The 14,077-nt window shown below is 43.3% G+C and overlaps 1 protein-coding gene across 1 annotated transcript in view; it reads right to left on the bottom strand.

Annotated features, from left to right (window-relative positions):
• The window catches only part of PTPRS (protein tyrosine phosphatase receptor type S), a 291,141-nt gene that overhangs the window by 31,837 nt on the left and 245,227 nt on the right, over positions 1–14,077 (bottom strand). Inside the window, exons 23-24 of the mRNA XM_058163586.1 lie at positions 9,508–9,605; positions 3,700–3,823 (exon numbers count right to left, since the gene is read on the bottom strand). Coding sequence (XP_058019569.1) covers positions 3,700–3,823; positions 9,508–9,605 — 222 coding nt within the window. The remainder of the gene's footprint in view (positions 1–3,699; positions 3,824–9,507; positions 9,606–14,077) is intronic.

Below are 14,077 nucleotides of genomic sequence, written 5' to 3'. Positions count from 1 at the left end.
CCCCAAGAGTAACGGTTTTTCCTCTGGACACAGCCGTGGTGGTAATTTCTTTGAACTCCATACCTATCAGTTTGACCTCTGCAGCACAAACGAAAGCAACCTTACATATTAAGTCTGTTTGGGCCCCTTCCAGAAAGGATTTCTATATTCCGCTAACATGGAAGACAAAACAGCCCAGCGTTAGCGGCGCTGACCTGACCTATCTTTAAATTAAAGAACCTGCTTTGCTCAAAAAAGGAGGGTGAAGGTCTGAATGCACTGTGTAATTAAAAGAAAAATCCTTTTCTTTTCTTTTTCCTGATGCCTCTGGGGAAAAAAAATGCACTGTTTTTCCCATATTGTGCAGAAGGCTACGCAAGGCAGGGTCTGGTCTGTTTAGGGTTTAGACAGACAGAAAATCCCAAAATCGGTACCCCTTTTCACACTTTGGCTGAAAGAATCACATGGGGACCCCAGAAACTTGGCAAAAATAGAATTAGAGGTAGTCCTCAACGAACAACCACATTGGAGCCCAATATTTCTGTTACTAAGCAAGACAGTTGTTAAGTGAGTTTTGGCCCATTTAAGACCTTTTTTAAGTGAGTCACTGCAGTGGTTAAGTAAGTAAAATGGCTTGTCAGACGGTCACAAAAGGGGATCACGTGACTCCAGGGCATAAATATGAGCCAGTTGCCAAATGCCCAAATTTTGATCATGTGACCACAGGGGTGCTGCAACGGTTGTAAGCAAACTGTCAAAAATCACATTTTTCAAAAGTAACTTCAAATAGTCACTAAACTAAACTAATAAGTCAAGGACTATCTGTACTTGAACTGAAAATAAAGATAAATGTGATCTTTGTCACACATTCCCTTCCTGCATCCTGCCCTCATTCTCGGTATGCTCAGGGAAAGCAATTGGAGTTTGGAAAAACTTTCAAACTCACTCGTCCTCCAGTGAATCCACCTTAGGGATCCCCAATGGTCCCCCTTTAACCCAAACTGACCGATCAGATTAATTTGTTATTTCTTTTCAAAGTGGAGCGGGAGAATAGCCATTAAAGCCATTTACAGTACTTCCGACAGACAGCTCTGGCTGCAGTCTGAAAAAGACGTCACTCCAAAGTTGTTACCGCTTAATCCAGAGGACACGGCAACGGTCAAGAGGCAGAAAAAAATCCCTAAAAGGGTCTGCTTAAGCATTAGGAGAATCTTCTGGACAGGTAGAGCCGATCGGGTTCTTGTGGAGGCTACTTGGGAGCAGGAACGGGGTTGGGTGATTTCGGATTGCGAGTTATGGTCTTGTTCCTTAAAGTGGTAAGTAGGAAAGATTTGGGGTCTCCAGCCAGTCCTGGAGAACTTGGCAGCTGGGTAATCTTAAATACACCCTCTCCCTCTCATTGCTGGAAGAAGCTATTTGCGGCAAGCCACTTCTAAAATTGTTACCAAGGAAACCACATGGACTTATCTACTGTATGTAGTCCCCAGGAGTTAAGAAGGACTTGAAGGACCACAAACCAATCATCACCAAGGAACAAAGCAATCAAAATGGCTATCCCAGCCTTTTCCAACCTGTAGGACTTCAATTTCAAAGATTCTCAGCCTGTGCAGTCAAAGCAATAACCAAAAACATTATGGAAGGATACTGAGATACAGTTCTAATTATCCTGTGTCGGTCCAAGAGATTTATCCTCACAGAACCATGCTGACTCCCTGCTAGAGAGAAAGCACTCAATCCTGAGTCTATCCAATGACTCAAAACTTTGCTCAGAAAGGCCCCACAGTAATGGTTAAAACATGAAGGATGGGTGAGCTTTGAGCTGTGGAAGAAACTAATCAAGGAAAGAAGCAACCTAAAATGAAGGAGAAATTTCCTGACAGAGGGAACAATTAATCAGTGGAACGACTTGCCTCCAGAAGTTGTGGGTGCTCCAACCCCTGGAGGTTTTTTAAGAAGAGATTGGGCAACCATTTGTCTGAAATGATATAGGATTTTCTGTTCGAGCAGGGGGGCTGGACTAGAAGACCTCCAAGGTCCCTTCCAATTTTGTTACTCTATTACCCTGTTAAGGAGCTAAGAAGTCAGGAAGCTTTGGAATGATTGATATAAAACGGGGAAGTGGACATGCAACCAAGTCAAGGGTCAGTCAGCTCTAACATTGTTATTCCTAGGATGAAATTTTAGTGGAGGAAAGATACCCCGGTTATGAACCCCCAAAACCAGGATGATATTTATAGAGATTGTTAAGTCATCCAGTCATGGTTGTTCCAAAGGTGCTTTTTCAAGACGCAACTGGACATCCTAGTTTTTCTGTGAAGATGTTTCATTTCTCATCCAAGGAGCTTCTTCAAGTCTGTTCTCAGAACTTTAGTACTTCAGAACTGAAGAAGCTTGTTGGATGAGAAGTGAAACATTTCTAATGAAAAACAAAGAAATTCTAGTTGAAAAAGCTCCTTTGGGACAGTAGTGAAATGTAAAGTTTGTTACTACTGGTTCTGTGGGTGTGGTTTGGTGGGGAGGGGGGAGTAATGTGACTGGGTGGGCATGGCCAACTTTTTTTTTTTTACTTTTAAAAGCATTTTTTTTTGCCTTTAAAAGAAAAAAAAAGCCTCTGACGATCAGGCAACTCAGCTGGGATCGTCAGAGCCTTTTAAAAGCATTTTTTAAACAACCTCCTCGGCCGAAAATGCTTTTAAAAGGCTCTGACGATCCCAGCTGAGCCATGGGATCATCAGAGGCTATTTTTTTTTAAAGTATTTTTTTGGCTGAAGAAAAAATGCTTTTAAAAGTAAAAAAAAAAACCCTCTGATGATTGTGCGGCTCAGCTGGGCATGGTGTGGGGAGGCAGGGATTTTTGCTATCGGTTCTCTGAACCACCTGCCACCATCGCTACTTGATCAGGTGATCCAGTCTGAACCGGGAACATTTCATCCCCACTTTGGGACAACCAGGATGATACAGTAGTAGTAAAGAATGCAAGATCACAACCATCCAGGCTCTGAGCTTTTCTCATCTCCAAGTAGCTCCGATCCTCTACACTCTCCTTTTCAAAGGATGACTGTAGATTAAACATGGTGGATGAGAAGAATTGGAAGTCCTCTTGGGTTCATCTAAGGCAGTGGTTCCCAAACTTTATAGTGCTGTGACCCCTTTAATACAATTCCCCACGATGTGGCGACCTCAACCGTAAAATTATTTTTTTTAGGCAGCGATCTCAGCGCGCCTCAGCAGCCGCAGAAGGAGAAAAAAAGCGGCAAATTGTTTTTTTGAATTTATCGCGCCTGAAGCCGTATTGGCTAGCGATCTGAACTGCTTGCGATTGCCTTGAGGAAGGAGGCATTAAAGCGGAGACTCCTCCCCTATTAAGTTTACCGCGCCTGAAGCCAGATTAGGCTAGCGATTGGGAGCGATTGCAGCTGGCTTGAGAGGGAGACATCAGAGCAAAGATTTCTCTCTTTTTTAATTCATCGCGCCTGAAGTCAAATTCGCGGTTCTTCGACTCGCAAGTATACTTCCCATATTTCCGATGGTCTTAGGCGACCCCTGGCAAATCGTCATTCGACCCCCAATGGGGTCGCGACCCACAGGTTGAGAACCACTGATCTAAGGTTTGTACAGGAAGAGCAAATTCTCGACAGCAAAATAACATGATGGGACTCTTTGCTTCTGAAGAAGCCAACCCACAACCCATTTCTCCCCCCTCCCCAATTTCCTCTGTACCTTCGATCGGGAGGAGGATGACCCGAGAATGGTCGTAGGCAATGACGTTGGCGTAGCGGTTCTTGGGCTTATTCACCTCAAGGTTGGAGTGTTCCCAAGTGAACTGTTGCCCGGGATCGATGGACTAGAAGAGATGGAAGAAAGAAAATTTATTAAGACACAATGACCTTCCTTTTCTGCTTCAGATTCATGGTTAAGGCTCTTTCTTCAATCGGTTGCCTTCCAAAAATGCTAGAAATTGTCCCAAATCTTCAGTCAGGGTGACTTTTGTGGAAATGTGGAAATTGTATCTTCAAAATACTGGATCAAGAAGAGAAGAGAAAGTACCTCTTCTATCTTTCTCCAAGTACAGGTAGTCCTCGACTTAAAACAATTTGTTTAGTGACTATTCGAAGTTACAACGGCACTAAAAAAAGTGGCTTAGGACCGTTTTTCACTCTTACAACCATTGCAGCATCCCATTGGATCACACAATCAAAATGAGGACACTTGGCAACAGGCTCATATTTACGACGGCTGCCGTTTCCCCAGAGTCACGTGATCCCATTTTGCGACCTTCTGACAGGCAAATTCAATGGGGAAGCCAGATTCACTTAATAACCTTGTTACTAATTTAGCAACTGCCGTGATTCGCTTACTTTGTGGCAAGAAAAGTCCTACAATGGGGCGAAACTCACTTAACAACTGTCTTGCCTAGCCACAGAAATTTTGGGCTCAGTTGTGGTTGTAAGTTGAGGACTCTCTCTAATCACTATGACCGTAGAAAAGTGAAAGGCTACAAGTGATCTATGAGGGTAATCAGGGCAAATGAAAATGTGATGAAGTATGTTGACATGGTGGGACTGAATTCTTTTCACTCAAAAATAATGTTCGCGTCATTTGGGAGATTCCGAACAGGTGCCCGAAAGGTGCTTTTACAAGAGGCAGCTGGACTTTCCGTTTTTTTCTCTTGAAGACGTTTCGCTTCTCATCCAGGAAGCTTCCTCTTCAACTGGATGAGAAGTGAAACATCTTCAAGGAAAAAACGAAGAAAGCCCAGCTGCCTCTTGTAAAAGCACCCTCAGGGACCACCCTGAGCTGGATGACTGAGGATCTCCATAGACATCTGTACAGGTGTGCTGGCCAGGATGGTGGCTACTTCATTCAAAATAGACAACTGATCGGTCCATCTAGATTTCTTCTGCAATCATTCATTATCACTTACGGGACCGCCTGCTGTTACCTTATGCCTCCCACCGACCCGTACGCTCACACAGAGAGGGTCTTCTCAGGGTGCCGTCCGCCAAGCAATGTCGGCTGGCGGCCCCCAGGGGAAGGGCCTTCTCTGTTGGAGCACCTACCCTCTGGAACGAACTTCCCCCTGGTTTGCGTCAATTACCTGACCTTCGGACCTTTCGCCGTGAATTGAAAACGCACTTGTTTATCTAAGCAGGACTGGCCTAAATTTTTTTAAACTTTTTGAATTTTAATTTTAATTGGGGTATTTTTATGAATTTTATGGGTCAAATTTGACGGTTTTAAATTTTCGGCCATTTATAGAATATGTTATTTTAATTTTGTTTTAATTTGTATATTGTATTGTTTTTTAATCTGGCTGTACACCGCCCTGAGTCCTTCGGGAGAAGGGCGGTATAAAAATCTAAATAATAAATAAATAATAAATAAAAATAAATTAGGTTAAACTAGCTATAAGCTATAAAAAAGAAAGATCAGCCAAATTCATTGAAGGAGAGAGGTTTAAGAGGAGCTCAGACAAGGGCCCAGTCAGAGGCAATATGTTTCCAGTGATAAGATCCCCCGGTGGAAACAATTGAGCCCTCTGGGGTCACAAGACCACCCCAATCGGAAACACAATACAGAAATTAAGGAAACAACAGTGGCTCAGAAGAAAACGGGGTTTTTTTGGTGTTTTTTTTTTAAAAAGGGATTTATTTTAGCAAAAGCTGAATGGAGCCATGGTCAGGATGCTCGAATTGAGAATTTCCTCAGGAGATTAAATGGGATGACCTTTCAAACTCTGGAATTCAAAGCATGGCTGTACCAGTTCTGCCGCTTCGAGCAAATCATCAAAATTCTGCATTGAGAAAAAAAACACACACACACACAACCCTAAAACTATAGAGGCCTGACCAGAGCTGGGAAAAGGCCATCAAACCAATGGAGGAATGATATATATCTCTTATATCTGTATCTCTATATCTGTATCAACTTTATTCCCTTTGCCTCTTGGCTTTGCATAAGCATGATCCACATGCTTTGAAGCTTTGTCTCCACCTCAGGAGAGCTAGAAGCTATTAAAGGAAGAAGAAGAAGAAAGAAAAGGGGGAGGGAAAAATACCCAGTCTGAAATTCCAGGCTTTTCATTGCATCATCCTAAAGCACATAAAGCTAGATACACAAATATTATCCTCTTTTTCCCCCCCTCCAAAGCGTGCCTCAAGACTGCAACTTTGCATTTACACACACGCAAACACACACACCCCTCCAAAGGGGCTGAATTAAACGTGGATGGCAGCCAAGTGGAAAATTTCCCCGTTTGATCAGAAAGAGGCCGTTTGGTGGGTAAACAAGGGCAGGGAAGAGAGGGAAGGAAGGAGGGCAGGAGTCGCAAGGATGCGGTAAGGGGACCTTGCCAACCCACAGCTCCCCAATTAGATTTTGGAAACCGTCCAAGGCTTTATGCCAGCAGCATGGCTCGGTTTGAATGGAACAAGGCGGACAACGTCCTTCTCTCCTTAAGACTAAAAATGCATCCTGTAGCACCAGCTACACTCAGGAGCCTCTGAGAAGCTGCACCACAAAGCCTTGTGGGTGCCCTTGTACAAAGAACTTCGCAAATGGATTGTTACTTGCTCCGAATTCTGTTAATTTCACTTGTTAATTTCATTAAGTTCTTTCCTCCCTCCCCTCTACTCTCCCTCCTTTTCCTTCCTCATTCGCCTTCCTTTCCTCCCTCCCTCCTTCCTTTTCTTCCTTCCTTCCTCTCATTTTCCTTCCTTCCCTCACTCCCTCCTCCCTTCCTGTTTCCTTCCTTTCCTTCTTTCTTCCCTTCCCTCCTATCTCCTTCCTTCCCTCCCTCCCTCTCTTTTCTCTTTCTTTCTTTTTTTTTTTTTTAAAAAAAAACAATCTCAATCTGCAGTTTAGGAGGAGGTGGCTGTCCTGGAAGGAAGCCAAAAAGCACTTTTGGATATTACATTATGCAGATTAGGCACCAGGGGGAAATGGCAATAAGCCTTGGCAGAGAGAATACATTAGCTTTCTCCTTGCCAGCCAGCCAGCCAGCCTGCCTGCCCTGCCCGAATGCTGAGATGGGTTAGAAAAGGCCCCTGCAGAGATGAGAATCTTTTCTGATCATCTACTTGGGCAATTAGCAATTCATACACTGTAAAAACTGCTTGGAGCTCGCTAGAAACAGATTTGGGGAGTTATCTCTGAATTGCGTTGGAATTTATCCATTGGCGGGCCTCCTTCTCTGCCAAGCGACTCAGGGGCAAGGTTTTTTAATCTCTCTCTCCTGCCTCATCGCCCTTCCTATTATTAGACCGTGTTTAACTTTATTTCTCTGTTTCTCCAGATCTATTCGGCTGCGTTGTTTCATCCTTCCTCCAGTCATTCCCAGAGATAGAGCTGTTTTTTTCTTTCTAAAAATAAGGATGTTTTAACTCCTTCAAAGAAGCAAGAATGGGAATTCTAGTTCACCCATCTTCAAGAGGTCAAAGTTGCAAAACATTCCTAGACAAGCAGAGGAGTGACTGAGTGTCTTGTCTGTCTGTCTTTCATCTATCCATCTTTCATTACTTCTACAAATAACTCCAGGCAGCGAATGTACCTAACACTCCTTCCTCTACCTATTTTCCCCACAACAACAATCCTGTGAGGTGGGCTGGGCTGAGAGAAAATGACTGGTTCATAGTCACTCAGCTGGCTCTCATAGCAATGGTGGGATTGGAACTCATGGTCTCCTGATTTCTAGCCTTTAACAACTAGACTAGCCCTTAATAACTAGACTAAACTGACTCTGTTTTACAATTGTTTTACCAAAAACTGGCAAATTATCTTTGTCCCAAAGGTCCTTTTTTTCAAGAGGCAACTGGACTTTCTGGTTTTTCTTTGAAGATGTTTCGCTTCTCATCGAAGAAGCTTCTTCAGCTCTGAATTACCTTTGTTTTTCACAAAACCGCACCCATAGCAAACCATTGATTTGCTTAACAATCATGTTTGCTTAATGGATGTGGCATTCGCTTAACGACCGACACAAAAAAGCTTTACGACTCTCGCAACATATGACTGTGATGGACAGATTCCACTACAGTTATAAGTCGAGGATGACCATATTTCCTTTTGTTTTTCTCATCTTCTACTTTCATTTTGGGATCTTGATAGTTCTTATTTCTTTTTGTGTGTGTGTGTAACGTCACTGGTACCACCTCCTTACCTTCTTTTTTTTCTCTCATAAAATACATACCTTCTTTATAATTCATACCTTCTTTATAACCTAAATCAGCAGGTTAAACTGCAGTCAACAGCTGCTTTCGACAAATTAAACATGACTACAGTCTTAATTACGGCTTGGGTTTTTGTTTTTTTTTGTATCCAAAATGGTTTAAGGTGATAGAATATAATGTATTTAAGCATGTGGTGTGGGCGCAACCCCTTTAGAGCTGATGATTTTTTTTTCTTTAAAACAAAAATTAGAAATGATTCATCACGCAAATCGAGTTCAGAAACGGCAAATTCAGTAGAGCAGCTCTGCAGACGGAGCGCAACTTGCACCCTTAGCAGAACAGACTTTCAAATCGAAACGCACACTTCCAACGGCTAGCAGTGAGAAACTCCTGTTTGTAAAACTTTTCAAATTAAAAAGAAAAAAGAAAGAAAAGAAACTCTAACAACCGTGTTTGTTATTCTCATTTTTGTGATATTAATGAGGTGGACGTTCAGGGAGCAGCGGGTTATCTCTTCAACGGATCTATTAAATAGAATAGAATAAAACAGATGGAAGGGACCTTGGAGGTCTTCTAGTCCAACTCCCTTCTCAAGCAGGAAACCCTACACCACTTCAGACAAATGGTTATCCAACATTTTCTTAAAAATTTCCAGTGTTGGAACATTTACAACTTCTGGAGGCAAGTTGTTCCACTGATTAATTGTTCTAACTGTCAGGAAATTTTTCCTTAGTTCTAAGTTGCTTCTCTCCTTGATTAGTTTCCACCCATTGCTTCTTGTTCTACCCTCAGGTGCTTTGGAGAATAGCTTGACTCCCTCTTCTTTGGGGCAACCCCTGAGATATTGGAACACAGCTATCAGGTCTCCCCTAGTCCTTCTTTTCATAAGACTAGACATACCCAGTTCCAGCAACCGTTCTTTATATGTTTTATCCTTGAGTCCCCTAATCATCTTTGTTGCTCAGGGAACTTATTACGTCATCTCGGCCCCGCTGTCTAGGTGCCAAGACCTTGCTATAAGAATAGATTCTTGCGGTTGCAACTGTGGTGTTAGCGATTTAGCAAGAGAAAAATACACTACAGGCATGTGTGCACAAAGTCATTGGAAGCTTTAGGGTTTTTTTGGCCAAATTTTGCACACAAGGGTAATTTGCATGGTGGTGGGTGTTTGTGTCGAAACCTGCAAAATCCTGCAGATTTTGATCTAATGAATACCCTCTTGGCAAATGGAACTGATCATTGATTAGTGCTTGTGACTCTGAGCAGAAAGGAAGATTTTCACAATGGGGTTTTCAGCCCCCAACCCTTCCTTGGTGACGCCTCCCACCTCCTTCGACTGGACTCGGGTCTTTTCCCCTCGTACCTCGTATTCCTGAGACAGCTTCAGGTTATCGTTGGCTTTCAGATGCTCGGTGTGATCTGCCAGCTCCGAAATGGGGATTGGTGGATGGTTCAGCATACCTGGGAGGGTTAAAGAGAAGATATGTGGGGAGTGGGAGGGAGAAATTCTCCTTCAATAGAAGCCATTAGTTTGGAATAAAATGAGAGATGTGTCACTAGTCGAATGACAAAAGAAAGAAAGGAAAGAAAGAAAGAAAGAACTGCAATGGAAGAACGGTTAGAAAAGGTGGGATAGAGTGGAAAGGAAAATTTGAGGGCTCGAAATTGTGTCCTTTGGAAATCAAAAAAATAAAATTCCCCGTTATGGCCCCGATCTCAACACAGAACAGCAGAAAAATGTGCATTTTATCGAGGAGGAGGAAAAATGAGCAAGGGAAGGAACGAACTAAACACAGAGATTCTGACCACAATCCCTTGCTAGCCATTTCAAAAGAGGAGTGGGGCTTAACAGGTCAGGTCGAGGAAGGGCAAAGCAGAGTCCTAAAATAAAGTGAAAACATAACACGTTGGAGTGCCAGGATGCCAAGGTGCCAGGAATAAAATGTATTGCCTATAAAAATTATCCTCGTCAAATTTCACACCCCCTTACTCTCGTCCACATCAAAGGGAGGGAGGAGTAGAGCTGGGGTGTCTGGAGGAATGAAAACATAACAGGTGTGCGTAGGGGTGCAGCGCAAATTGGTGGAGGCTCTTCCAAAGTTGCCACCACCTATGATAAGAGGAAGGGCGGGCAACTATGACAAGTTTATGATCTGTGGATTTCAACTCCGAGAATTCTTAGTCGTAAAGTTGTCACAGATGCCCATCCCTGGATAAGAGATTGACAGGTCTGCCTTTATGCTGAAAAGATAAATTGCTACAAGCAATTGGGCAGGAACAGGAAAGAAATCCGATTTAAGTGATGCCATCCAGTAGATTTTTTTTTTGTAACATCCCTCTTTAAGGAAGCATCTGAGGATCTGGCCCAGCAAAGCAGAAAGTTCTTTTCATTTTTAGGAGAAATACATTCCCTTTAGGGCTAAAGAAGTTTCTCCCCCCCCCTCACTCTCATCCTTTACCTGGGTTTAGCACATCTCCGAAAGCAAAGGAGAAGAGGGAGGTCATTCATTTTAGATTATTCAATCTTATCCTGGAGAAAGTAGGGACAAAACTATTCTCCTGGCACTTGGAGAAGGGGACAAAAAAATTTCCTGGGGTGGGTGGATAGGAGGAAGGGAATCTACAAAATTTTGTACTTAAGAAATGCTTGTAAAATTTAGGATACGCACAGTTTCCTCCTGAAATCATCCATCTAATTTGAGACCCCTTTTTTTCTATTAGCTCAATGGGATTCAAGATTTTGCAGGCCATGGGACCTGTTCATTTAAAAAAAATAAAATAAAACTACAATTCAAATCAAGAGGGATGGGACTTTTGAAAGTCAATTGATAAGCATCTGCCCCCCTCCAAAGTTTCTGCTACATTGTAGGGTCTGAGGCGGGGGGGGGGGAACACAAAATAAAATTTAAAAAATCCAAAACTATAACCACCTCTCTGCAAGAGACCAAGGGGGGAAAAACTGTATTTGCGATGTTCTGCCCCCCTCCGCAGTCCGGGAGAGTCGAGCGATGACTTAAGTAGCCAGCAACTATCAGCTCTGGCAGCAACTAGCGAGCGTCTGCCAAGTGTCTCTGTTATCTCTCTTGTTGCCGATGAGTCAGCCAGGAAACCAGGAACAAACAGGACTTCAGTTCTAATTCTCCCTCTAAGCAGTTGATTTTGCTCGCCATGAAGTGGTATAGCAGGTCTTGCTGTTTTTATATCCTGTGGTGTGTGGCTCCATGACTCAGCACTGCCCCACCCCTGCTTCTGTTGTTCCCGCCTCTCCTGCCTATGAAACCTAGGGTCCAGCCAGGCCTGATTGCCATCAGCTGGGTCTGGAGGCGTGGCCTGGGTGGGGGGAGAGAGTCAGGGGACAGAGGCCTTGTTATCTCCTCCACCTGACCTGCCTCTGGCTCCTGGAGCTGAGCCAGGGAAGCCGGTGCTCCCGAGGTAAGTCCTGATGGCCCTTCCCCCTCACTTTCCGAGTCACTTTCTGGCAGGGGGCCCGGCTCGGGGGGCGCAGACACAACATGCTCCTTGAGTAGAGTTTTGTCTTGTTTTTTGGTGAATAACTTTTTACTTTCCATTCCAGGGAACCCATCCGAGCCCTGCTATTATTAATAAGCCAGGGACCTCATTTATTTATTTTTTTCCTTCTTGGATTTAAGCACGCTCATAGCTTTTGGAGAACTTTTCCCTTCAAATGTGCAACTTGAACAACGTATATAAAACGTTCGTTTTCGCAGCAGGAAGGCGTGGACTGGGAAATAGCAACAGTTTTGGAGAGATATTCATGTTGCCACATTAAAGCGATTTACTCTGGTACCTTGTTATGTTTAGGCATCTAATGAAGGTTATTGTCCAGAAACCCGTGTAATATATGCCTGTTATATAAGCTGATTTCACAGCACTGACTTCAGGGGGGGATTTGCTCCCATGTTAAGAAGGCATGAAGTCACTGCCTTAAATTCAGTTTTCACTTTACCCCAAAGGAATATAATCAAATTTAGGGGCTGCGGTTCGGCAGGCTGCTATGGAAAAGGCGAATGTTCCTTCTACACGAAACCTGATACATATTTAATGACAACAAAACACTACTTTTTTTTAAAAAAAAAAGGACGGTTTAGAAAAATGCTCAGAAATACCATCACTTTTGTTTGCAGTTGAGGGGGAGTTTACTCTTATATTGTCAAGGCTTCTTGCAAATTTTTGGAACTGAGGGGTGGCTTGGTGGACTCCGAGTTGGTTATTTTGCTGCAGATGTTTCCTTGACCATCTAGGTAACATCATCAGTGCTACGGTAGGACTAGTATTGATGACGTTATCTAGTTGGGTAAAGAATTTAGGGGACTGGCAGCTAAAACGTATGAAGAAAGCTTGCAGACTCGTTTGCTCCCATGTAACACCAATCCTGCGCAGTTTGCACTGGCTTCCTGTAGTCTTTCGGGTGCGCTTCAAGATTCTGGTTACCACCTTTAAAGCGCTCCATGGCTTAGGACCCGGGTACTTACGGGACCGCCTGCTGTTACCTTATGCCTCCCACCGACCCGTATGCTCACACAGAGAGGGTCTTCTCAGGGTGCCGTCCGCCAAGCAATGTCGGCTGGCGGCCCCCAGGGGAAGGTCCTTCTCTGTGGGGGCTCCCACACTCTGGAACGAGCTTCCCCCGGGTTTACGTCAAGTGCCTGATCTTCGGACTTTTCGCCGTGAGCTGAAAACGCACCTATTTATTCAAGCGGATAGGGGCCGGATAGCTCAGGCTGGTAAGGCCTGTTATTAAGAACACAGCAGCCTGCAATTACTGCAGGTTCAAGCCCGGCCCAAGGTTGACTCAGCCTTCCATTCTTTATAAGGTAGGTAAAATGAGGACCCAGATTGTTGGGGGGGCAATAAGTTGACTTTGTAAAAATATACAAATAGAATGAGACTATTGCCTTATACACTGTAAGCCGCCCTGAGTCTTTGGAGAAGGGCGGGGTATAAATGTAAACAAAAAAAAAAGCGGGACTGGATTGAAATTTTTTATTGGGGTTATTTATATTTTAAGATTTTAAATTGTTTTAAATTTTCGGCCACATTATAATATGTTTTCTTTTAATTTCTTTTAATCTGTATATAGTGTATTTCTACTTGGCTGTACACCGCCCTGAGTCCTTCGGGAGAAGGGCGGTATAAAAATCGAAATAAATAAAATAAATAAATAAAGACGGATTAGGGGTGACATCATAGTAGTCTTCCAATATTTGAGGGGCTGTCCCAAAGAAGGGTGTGTGTGTGTGTGTCAACCTATTTTGCAAAGCACCCAAATGCAAGACAAGAAGCAATGGATGGAAACTAATCAAGAAGAGAAGCAACCTAGAACTAAGGAGAAATTTTTCCTGACAGAAAATTAATCAGAGGAACGACTTGGCTCCAGAAGCTGTGGATATGCTCCAACCCTGGAGGCTTTTTAAAAAGAGATTGGACAACCATTTGTCTGAAATGATTTAGGTGGAGGTTAGATTGGAAGATTAAAAATGGAGAATTTGAATCTCCAAAGAGATTCTCCCTTCCAATTTTGTTATTCTGTTGTTCTGAAACATCTGCAAGAAAACAACCAAGATCAGAGGATACCAAGGACCCCTCATTTCAATCCCGAGCTATAAACATTCCCTCTTATTGGTTCCTTATTGGAACTGTCAAGCAAATAAGGAATCACCCACTTTCAGCACCTTCTCCATTTCTTCAAATTTCAGGAAAAAAAAGGGAATGAAATATGCTGTGTCAAGGCAATTCAGGTAAGCCCTAACAGGTGCCTTACAGGGGACGACGTATTTTTTTCAAGGTTTATATAGCTAATCAAGAACCTCTACAGATTCTGCCCGAGACAAGATACCTTGGGAAAGATTGCTGGGAGCCACGGAACATAATTCAGGAATTTACAGAAAATGGGGTTTTCTCTAGTTACCTTT

Source organism: Ahaetulla prasina, chromosome 1 (genome assembly GCF_028640845.1).
Source record: "Ahaetulla prasina isolate Xishuangbanna chromosome 1, ASM2864084v1, whole genome shotgun sequence".
Lineage (NCBI taxonomy): Eukaryota > Metazoa > Chordata > Lepidosauria > Squamata > Colubridae > Ahaetulla > Ahaetulla prasina.
Note: the sequence above shows the minus strand (reverse complement) of the source record. Positions and strands in the feature narration are given on the sequence as shown.